Raw genomic sequence first — 10,397 nt, forward strand, 5'->3', positions numbered from 1 at the left:
CCCGTGCAGGAATGGCTGTGTGACACCGCTGTGAAGGACATTGCTCGGTGGCTCATCACTGCATGGGACACTGCTGCGCAGGACATGGCTCCGTGGGAGGGACATCACCATGTGAGACATTGTTGTGGGGGGTCCCTGGAGTGTGGGACACTGCTGTAAGGGTCACCATCACGTGGGAGAGACTGCCGTGGGAGGACATCGAAGGTCATCGCTGTGTAAGTCCCTGCAGTGTGGGACGTGGCAGCGTGGGTCATGGTGTGCGGGCCATCCCTGCGCAGGACATCACTACGAGGGTCCATCATACCTGTGGGAGTCCTGCAGTGCGGGACACGGCTCCTGCTGTGCAGGACATCCCGATACAGAACATCGCCGCGTGTGACACCGACAGCTGTCCTGCCATGCGAATCCCGAGGGAAACACCTGGCAGGACACCCTCGGGGACACGTACCCGCCCCAGCTGCCGCTGTCCCCGCACCGCGGAGTTCTGCCGCGGCAGCTGTGCCGCTGCCCGACCGGGCAGGGCAGGGCAGGGCAGGGCAGGGCAGGGCTGGGCTGGGCTGGGCTGGGCTGGGCTGCGCCGGCCGCCCCCCGGCCCCGCCGCCTTCCCAGCCCAGCCCAGCCCAGCCCGCTCCGCTCCGCTCCGCTCCGCTCCGCCGGGTGCCGGCGGCGGCCGCAGCGCGCAGCGGTGGCGGGGCCCGCACGTCGGGGCGGCGCGGCGGTGGTCGGTGTGGCGGTGGTCAGTGTGACGGTGCGGCTGTGATAGGTGTGGCGGTGTGACGGTGGTCGGTGTGGCAGTGAGGCAGCGGTCGGTGTGACGGTGTGGCAGTGAGGCAGCGGTCGGTGTGACGGTGTGGCAGTGAGGCAGCGGTCGGTGTGACGGTGTGGCAGTGAGGCAGCGGTCGGTGTGACGGTGTGGCAGGGTCAGCGTGGCGGTGATGGGCGGCACGGCGCTGTCGGGAGCGCTGTGGCTGGGGCTGCTCTGGGCCGGGAGCGGGGCCGGGGGCAGCTGCCAAGGAAAGTGCTGCCAGGGTCGGGATGCCGCCTGCGTCGGCGAGGGATGGAGGGAGGGAGGTGGCTACGGGACCTGCTACTGCGACGGAGGCTGCCGGCGAGCTGGGGACTGCTGCCACGACCACGGCCAGGCGTGCCCGGGTAGGTGCGTCCGCCCCCGGCCCTGGCGAGCGGGGCGCGGTGGAGGGCGGCGGGCGGGACCCGCGGCCCCGGCCCGCTGTCCGGGGCCGGGAGCTGGCTGCCGGGGCCGCGCGGGACGGAGCTGTCGCTGGGTTCAGAGCCGGGGCGTGCGGGCACGGGCTCAGCGCTGCGAGAAGGGAGATTCCTCCTTCCCCAGCCTCAGGGCGAGGGCATGAGTAGGCGCCAGGCCGGGGCAGAGCCAGGTTAGCGGCAGGCTCAGAAGGGAGACAGAGACTTTTCTCTCGCCAGAGAGGAAAGGTTTCAAGATCAGCTGTAGTACACTGACGGTCTGAAGTTATTTTACCTCTAAAATGTTATGTTACTTACTTTTCACTCAGGAAAGTCCCAAACAAAAATTGATTGCAGGGGGGCTGTCCCGACTACAGAGACAGTGGGGAGATTAATTTTGCACAGCCTGTGTCTCTCAGCTGATTCCTCACGTCCTGACAAACGAATATCAATGAAATAATTGGGGAAGTCCACACGGTGAGGTTTTGTCTAGGAGCATGAATCCGCAAGAATTTACTGTGAAGCCAAAGTCTTTAAAATAAGTGTAGGAGCATGAGTGAGAGGGTCCTCTGCCGGCCCTCGGGGGATGGCACGGCCACCCAGTGAGCAGTGGCAAGGAGGGGAAAGTAGCCCAGTTCTGCCAAACGGAGTATCTGCTTTGTAGGTATTCACAGCGCCTCTTTCTGGAGGATTTCTACCCTCTGCACCATTCACAGTTTGACCGACCTCTCTGTGCCTGGGATGCAGGACGCAGACCTTGCTTTTCAAGTGCAGTACTGGTACTCGGTCAGCTTAATGTCTCTTACGAGCTGGCTGGACGCATGCCAGCCTACAGCCAAAAACTCACGAGCCTCTGCTGCAGTCCTGCTAATTAGGCTGTGTTTAGCAGGTTCGGTGCCATGCTGACCTTGCCACGTAGCTTTGGGACCCAAGTTGGCTTACATCTGCCCGGATAGGGAAGGGGGAGTACGACTCTCGGATGGTGTAGACCCATCCTAAGGGATGTAGAACTGCACAGAACTCAGCAGAGCGGAACTATGACCCCAGGTCTCTAGAAGAAACATGGTCAGCTGTCCCACAGCTAAATAATTGCCTCAGAGTAACAGAAGGGGAAAAAATGCACCACAAAGTCTGACAGAAGGTAGCACTTTTGAAATTAGCATTTTTAAAATACATTGTTCTTTCATTCAGGAAAGTCAGTAGAGGGAGAACTGTCAAGATACTTGTCATACAGCTACAGCATATTGCATCATTTCAGTAAACGAAGTGATTTTTAATATTCAAGCGTAAAAGGAGAGAGCTGATAAACATGCACAGTGTTAGCATTAAAACAGAGCTGAAATCCTTCAAAAAGAAGCTCAAGATTGTGCTTGAGAAGTTCTAGTTTAAACACTTTCATTACCATGACTTCTGGGGTGACTTCTGGCATGAGTGATGCATGAGTGATGCCCTGCTGTTATCAAGATGGTATTTTTTGTCTCAGGCTCGGTGATTGCCTCAAAAGGCATTATATGTCTACAATGTAAGCACACCACGCTTGCACCCTGCGTGGACAGTGGGTGCCCTGGATCCAGTCAGGAAGATGGAGCCTCTCCTGCACCAGGTTTGCTGGTCTTTGGTGGCCCAGTTCAGGGTGCTAAACACACAGGGAACTATTTCTGTTTTCTCTATTGCCTATTTCTGCCTGGTTTGACTCTCTGCACTGCCTCGCTGCCTGGTTGTGTGAGCACCAATGCAAACACAGACAGAGGGAACAGCACATTTTGCACTGATGGATGTAGCATAGGAGGGCAGAATTTTGGCACCCTAGCAACGTGGTTCTAGAACTCAGACAGCCAAAAGCTAAATTTACAAGAAGTTGTTCTTTTAAAGGCAAATGATCATATAAACTCTTCATGGCAAGCAGTCATTAACTTGTATAATTCTGTATAATTATTCTGTATAAACAGAAATTCTAAGTAGTTCCAGTGGAAATTTGTATCAATTTACACAAGTATGGCTGAAAATTTTAGTCTTTTTTTGTTCCTATTGGGTGTTGAGGTCTCCCCATTGAGTCTTGCTAACATCTGTCTAGAGTGTTTAGTGACACCAGGGGCGTTCACTGGCATAGTTCATTGTTTTGAATACAGAGTTCAAAACTTTAAAATAGAAGTGTGAAGAAAGGTGATCAATGGTTCTCATGCTACAGCTTGTTTGTCAATCTGTTCACAACTCATGATTTCAGCACCTGCAGAAATGGCATTTTTGGGGACTTCTTCCAAAAAATTACTTTTCCTTTGGGGAAAGTGTAAAGTGCCTCAAATGTAAGTAATCAAGAGATGCTAGGATGCAAGAGATGTTAGGAATCATACAAAAACAATGCTCCAAAACACAAGAAGCCAGTGAAAGAATGAACATCCTAAAGCTCAATGCTCCAAAACACAAGAAACCATTGAAAGAATGAACATCCTAAAGCTGCCAGCGGCAGGGTTAAATTCTGTCATGCCTAAAAATCATTGTAGGTTTGGTACTTTGTAAATAGATGGCTCAGCAGAAGCTCATGGACTGCTGAACCCAAGTTCAAGAGTTTTTAAATAAACTTCCTTATAGTTCTAACACTGAAGAATATTTCTGAATTAATGAAGAATATTTTTGAAGAAAGAATATTTTTGTACACAGCATTTTAAATATGAACTACTGTCCAAAGAGAAAGTCTGAGAAAGGAATCAGCTAGCCATTTGAATCAAAGTGGTTACTCTGAGAAAATCCAGAGATCCTTATACATTGCAATATATGTTGTACAGTGAACATACTACAATCCTCCATTTTTCTTTTTCCAGAGATGGAAAAAAGTTAGAGTTTGACTCAGAAATAATGCTGCAAATGGAAGACAAAAATAAGGTTTTGGCTACTCAAGTTGTCTTTCATAAGATAGCAATGTAATTTTTCTGTGTACTTTTGAAATTCCAAGTGTCTCGTTAGCTCCCACATTTTGGTACCTGAGAACAAACCCCATCCTTCAGTTTCCTTTCACTTGCATCCTCCTCATTGATTCAGTGAATTGTCATTTAACATTGCTGTGTTAACTGAGCAAATAGCAACACAGAGAGACATCTGTAAAGATGTAGCTATGATACTTGTTTTTGTGTGTCAAGGGGTGGCACCATTCCTTTTATGTCAGCTCAAATTCTCTGTCATGTTGGGGAATTTGGCATCTTTCCAGCAAGGCACAAAATCAATCTACTGTCCCTTAATAGTTGTTGGGTACTGACCACAAGAGCGACAGTATTATCCCACTGCCTAAATTCCATTCTAGCAACCCAATATTCTTATTTTTCCACATGACTAGGGCAATTCATCCTTCTCATTCTAGGTCTTGATAACCATAAAATTACCATGTATTTCTGGAGATGACCAATATTTAACTGTCAGCTTGGTTTGATTCCAGTAAGACATGAAGTCATCGCTTTATTTGTTGTGCAGTTACTCAGTCCCTTTGGGAGTTCCTTCATGGAAAATGGGATGTTAGACTTGATGTTAGCTGCATATCAAGGTGCAGATATGGGATTAAAGTTCAGTGGAAATTCTTATTTATGCAGGTTGTTCATACAGCCACCTTGGAAGAGAATCAATAGGTAAGGAAGCAGGCTAGATAGACACTTACTGTTCTTTGGATACTTGGGTAGAACTAAGACGTGTGATCAGGCACTGAAGTCTGTGCTTGTACCATTAAATTAAGTGCGGTCAAGGACTGTGTTTGGACCCTGCAGCCAGATGGCAAAGACTGTGAGGTCCATACTCCATCTAGCACTTGTCCTGGCTATCCTATGGTGGGGTCTAAGACATTTTTACTATCACTGGTTTTCTTTCCTAGTTCACAATTCTTGGAACGAACAGTCTGAGGACTGTACTGCAACACGCCATGTGGTGCCTTCACAGCCTCAGAGGTTGTGTCACGTGCTTTGGGATACCTGGATGTGTCTGAGGGCAGTGGCTGGTGGTGCAGTCTCAGGTGTCTGCATGTGGCAAAGGGAGCTTTTTCTGTGATTTTCCATCACTGTCCTACAAGTCATACTCAGGAGCTGTCTGGGAAGGTGTTTATCAGTAACTAGAGGAAAACATCAGAGAATACTAATTGTTGAGCAGGATGGACAACTGGTGGTCCAATACTCAGGGCAGCCCTGTGATTCTGTTTCAGTGGAATTCCTTAGGGTGTGGGTTGCAGCATCCTCAGCCACAATACACCTGGTGCTGTCAAGGCCACATTCAAGAGTGGGTGAGTTTGGTTGGAACAGCTGGTGCACAGTGAGAACAGAGGAAGGGAATTTTAGTAGATTGGTGGTAAGGACATCAGCCAAGTAGCCTCTTTCAGAGGTTTTATCTGCTTTATGGTATTGGTAGTCATCCAAGAAATTAGATACGTAATGACAGAGCAAACACTACAATTTCTATGTTTTATGAGAAAAGTCACAAACCCCAAGGAGGTTATCACATTCCACTCTTTCTTCCCAATGTCTTGTACTGGCAGAATCCCAGAGGGCATAAAATATTATCCTGAAAGACTAGTTTGGTCCCATCACTTTCCTGCAACACTGATACAAGGTGGTTAAGCTGTAAAGCTTCTTGGGGATTTAAATTGTAATCCGGAAATGCGGAAAAAAACCCAACTGAAAACATGTGCTCTATTCCATTACAAGCTAATGAGAAATAGTGCACATGGGAAATGAAAAAGTTTTATTTAACTAGATAATGAGCAGCATGACCCAAAACAATCCAGAAACAGTTTAAGATAGCCCACCCATCGATGATAATGTGTATTTTGTACCATTTTCTAGCCTGGAGCACCTACCAGGTGGCAAAAAGGCTACTGGAAATGGATCACCAGACAGATTAAAGGTCTTTTTAGGCCACAGATTCAGGATGACTCATGTAGGGAAGTGACTGTTTATCCTCAGAGAATTCTTCCACTTGATGGATGCCCATGTGTGAGACAATTTTCTTATCTGCTCTTTCACTGTTTCTCCTGCCAAGGCTGTGCAGATTTGAAATTCCCAGGTGGAGGAGTTGTATTTGTTCCATCAGTGAGCATCCAGAGGTCATCCTACTCCAGACCCTCAGGGCTCAGCCTGCAGTACAGTTTTGAAAACCTGTAGTATTCATTCTAACTGCTAAAGCGAAAAAATTTAGGTCATACAGTTTTCGAAAACAGGGGCTTGTGTTCCTGGAGATGAAATTCAGGAAAGCAGTTTCATGGAGATGTGAAATGGTTGTGTGATCTTTACAGCTGAATATTGTTCTAATGGAAAAATAAAGTGAAGACTTCTTTGTTATGTGGCTTCTCACTCAGGAATAGTGTGTCTATCACCTGTTTTTGTGTTCTGGGAATGACACCACAAAACATTTTCTTCCCCTGCCTGACAGAAATGCAGTTTCTTATGATTCAAAATTTACTTTAAAAATAATGGTACTTTCCCCAAAATTTTTGATTAAGTTCAGAGGAAGTTTGTGATCCATGAGAACTGAAATTCAAATATCCAGTGGACTGTTCTGTAGTTGGAAATGAGCAGACCTGTGTTAAAACAAGGAAACAAAGCTGTGGCTGTGGATACAGTTCAGTGTTGAGGAAAAAGGAGTTAGAAATTGATCTGAAGGGACTCGAGCTTGCTGCTACTTAATGTTCCGCCCTTTTAACAAAATCTAGTGGTGTAGGAACTGCCAAGGAGGGCCAGACCAGTCTGATTTAGATAATCCATGAGCTGGTCTCTTTTGAGGCTAATGCTTTATGCCTCAGAAGAGGGCACAGGAGAACCCCACACCTGTAGTGAAAGGTTTTGATGAGGTGCTGTTTCTTTGTGGACAAGGAATGGAATAGGGAGCCAAGCATTGCAAGCAGGTTTGAATTTTCAATTTGATTATGCAAAATCCTGGAAGAGCATTTAAACTAATATAAATAAAATTGAGAAGAGGGGAAAAAAAAAAAAAAAAAAAAAAAAAAAGCCCCCTCAATATAACCTTATTATCTCAAGCTTTTGAGAGCAATTCGGGTAAAACAGTAAAACAGAAGTTTTGACTACTAACAGTGTTTTAATACTGCTTTGCAGCTATTCCCTGTGTTGTGGGGGAGTGGAGTCATTGGAGTGGCTGTGCAGAACAGTGTCATCCCGGGCTGCGGATCCGTAGGCGCTATGTACAACAGGAACCTAAAAATGGTGGGGAACCCTGTCCAGCTCTGGAGGAGAAGGCTGGCTGCCTGGAATACCTGACTTACCAGGGGGAGGACTGTGGCCATGAACATGGTATTCTCAGTTTCATCTCTCTGCTGTACATTGTGCCCATCACAGCCATCATAAATTTTCGTGATGTCAATGAACAGCAAAAAACCAAGCATTTATCTGCAGTTAGCTGGTTAAAATTATAATTTAGAACTTCACTTTCTACTGTCATATTGCTTTTTATTCAATAATTTGTTTTCCTACTCTGGCTTTTCTTAATTTTTTTAAGGAAACAGCTAAGCTGAGTGCAGGCCTTCAATTGGATGTAAGTATCAAATTATCTCTGTGTGAAGTTAGAATACAAATTAAGTATGACACAGGAAACAGTTCTCCATGTGGGATTCTAGCACATCCTATTTCCTCACTGACTAGATAGCATGCATTGTTAGATATTTTTCTTCTGGGAAAACAGAAGAAAAGAGAGAGCTTAGCTGTAGGGAATGGGGTTGAGGTCTAATGTTGCCGACATTTTATCACTTTTTCAATAAAGTGAGCCAGCATTGCCATTCACAAGCTCTTGATTCATTCACCCACTGTTACAGTAATTGAAATGTGACTCAGCTGTGCCTTGCTGTTTTACCATAACCGTTTTTTTTCCTCAGTCCCTGCTTTCATAACTACCTCTGAATACAGTAAAGAAAGAAAAAGACAAGCAGCATCTTCCCTCTGGCCTTCAGACAAAGAAGCAGCAGGGTAATCTATTTATCATATGTATGTGGGTCATCTTGTTCAGGAGAAAACAGCTGGCTACAGAGAAAAACGTAATTAAATTTGCAATAATTAAATAGTAAGCTATAGCTTGTACTGATTTTCTCTCCTGCTTTTTTTTTTTTTGCATGTTCTAGATGTTGTTTTTTATTACTTGCTAATTGTCCTGCATTAGATGTTGGTTTGCAAGCCAACAGTAAACAATTCTAAAACAAACCTGAATGTATCCTAAGTCTAGGTCTGAGAAATGTAGGTCTCTGAACAAAGTGGGCTGAATGGGATTGGTCTCAAGAGACTTTTTTTTTTTTTTTTTTTTTTAACTATTTGACACAAGCAATAGGAAATTTTGTTTCATTACCAGTAGAGATGGTAATGAACTTTAAATTAGGCTATTACCGGGTCTGTAATGCTCATAATGCTTTGTCTTGTGCTATTTTCCCTAGAACAATAAATCTCATTGATATTCTTCAAGTCTCTTTTCCATTTTCTTTCAGCAGCATACAAGAAAAAATATGGGTTACTGAGATGTTTTTCAAAATAATTTAAGAATACAGAACACTACCAGAAAGTGAGATTATACATAGAACACTGGACTGGGGCAGAGAGTGAGAAATAGTTTACATAATGTTTGTAAGGATCTGCTGATAGGGTTAGGGTCAGAAAGAGATTTGTTAGCAATGATGATGTCTAACTTGCACTTCACAAACACCACCCTTACGATATGTAAGACCATTCAAAGTGCCTACTTAGCTCATGCTTCATCTCTCCTAATTTGGTGCTTTTACTTCTGAGCAGATACTGTGTGGAGTTCCGGACAGAGTCTCTTTCCCAGCACTGCGCTTTGGAGACGCGTCCGTACGCGCGCTGGATGCAGTATCTGCGCGAGGGACACACCGTGTGCGTCGCCTGCCAGCCCCCGGCCATGAGCACGGCCACGCAGCGCTGCTCCGGAGACGGCCATAACGCACACGGGTAAACCAAAACCCAGCACAGGAGCTGAAACTTCTCCAGATCTTGAAATCTCATTAAAAGCTCCATTTGTTATACCTAAAAAACGGAACAGCTCAAATTGTTTGTAGAGCTCAGAAGGTTTTTACCCTTTCAGTTCTCACAGGAGTTGCTTTTAAAACCTAGATAAAATTGCAAAGTAATTTCCATATGGTAGTTCAGCGCTTTGCATGCTTTATTCACTGTTGTGCAGAAGTGAAGGAATTTGTGTAGTGGAAGAGGACTTTTTACAGCTGTGGGCACTTTTACTTAAAAAGGTTATTTCCTGCTGTAGTCCAAATCTGATTGCAGATTTAACAGTGGAGGATTGGTATTCCCCTTAAGCCTATATACCTGGGTTTTAGAAAAGTAATTGTGAAAGTAGATATTTATTATTCAGAACTGATTTTTATTTGATCCATACATTTATTAATATGCATACTACTTAATACCTGTATAACCAGCTATTCAACCCACCATTCTGGATATTCCACTTAGGAATATAATGTCTGCTCCAGAAATAATTTTAAGAGCTAGATGAGTTTAATAAAGTCTTACATGACTAAAAAATCCAATCTTCTGACATTTTATACAGCAAAATACAGTAACACAAAATACACAGTTTTTACTCTTCTAATTTCTCATTTATTGTCTCATTTCAGAGATAAAATCTTACACTGGGAAGCAATTGGCAACTCTCAGTGCCAAGGAACCTGGAAGAAGATCCGACAACTGGAACACTGTTCCTGTCCCCTGGTGCATAGTTTTATTTTTACATAAAGGTTTAAAAGACCTTTAAAATGGCAACAACAACAACAAAAGTAACACCAATGCAAAGAAACCTACGTATTTCTGCTGCATTTTCTGGAGCCTTAACAAATTTTACACAAGTTGGAACTTTGGCAGAAGCATTTCAGGAAGTTCTCTCTGCCTTAATATAAAATTCGAAGACCGATCTCTGTATTAGAACACTAGAAGCATGTTTCTATGTTTCTCTATTGTAATTAAAGAGCTAATGTCTCTAACCATAGCAGTTGCTTTTCCTGAAGTTCTCCATCTTTACTGGCCATTACCCTGTCTACAGGCACTGCTCCTACTCAGCAGTCAGCCAGCCAAATATTTTTAAGTCTGAGAATAGTTACTGTCAACATTTAAGAGCAAGGCTGAATAAAGATGAAGTTTTTAAGAACTAAAACCGATTTCAGTTTAGGTCCTTTGTTTCTCTCCAGTATCACCTAGACTATTTTTTAC

At 44.8% G+C, this 10,397-nt stretch overlaps 1 protein-coding gene across 1 annotated transcript; it reads left to right on the plus strand.

Moving 5' to 3' along the window:
- Nucleotides 1–760: 760 nt before the first annotated feature.
- SBSPON (somatomedin B and thrombospondin type 1 domain containing) lies at nt 761–10,345 on the plus strand. The gene is made up of 5 exons (XM_040085763.2): nt 761–1,152; nt 7,281–7,475; nt 8,054–8,144; nt 8,955–9,131; nt 9,809–10,345. The coding sequence occupies exons 1-5, from the start codon at nt 936–938 to the stop codon at nt 9,924–9,926; spliced, it is 798 nt and encodes a 265-aa protein (XP_039941697.1). The 5' UTR covers nt 761–935; the 3' UTR covers nt 9,927–10,345.
- The last annotated feature ends 52 nt before the right edge of the window (nt 10,346–10,397 follow it).

The sequence above is a fragment of the Hirundo rustica genome, chromosome 1 (assembly GCF_015227805.2).
Source record: "Hirundo rustica isolate bHirRus1 chromosome 1, bHirRus1.pri.v3, whole genome shotgun sequence".
Classification (NCBI taxonomy): domain Eukaryota; kingdom Metazoa; phylum Chordata; class Aves; order Passeriformes; family Hirundinidae; genus Hirundo; species Hirundo rustica.

Coding starts and splice junctions, on each gene's coding strand:
- SBSPON (XM_040085763.2), top strand. CDS start 936: ATGGGCGGCACGGCGCTGTCGGGAGCGCTGTGGCTGGGGCTGCTCTGG. Junction 1,153..7,280: donor CCACGGCCAGGCGTGCCCGG/GTAGGTGCGTCC, acceptor ACTGCTTTGCAG/CTATTCCCTGTGTTGTGGGG. Junction 8,145..8,954: donor TCAGACAAAGAAGCAGCAGG/GTAATCTATTTA, acceptor ACTTCTGAGCAG/ATACTGTGTGGAGTTCCGGA.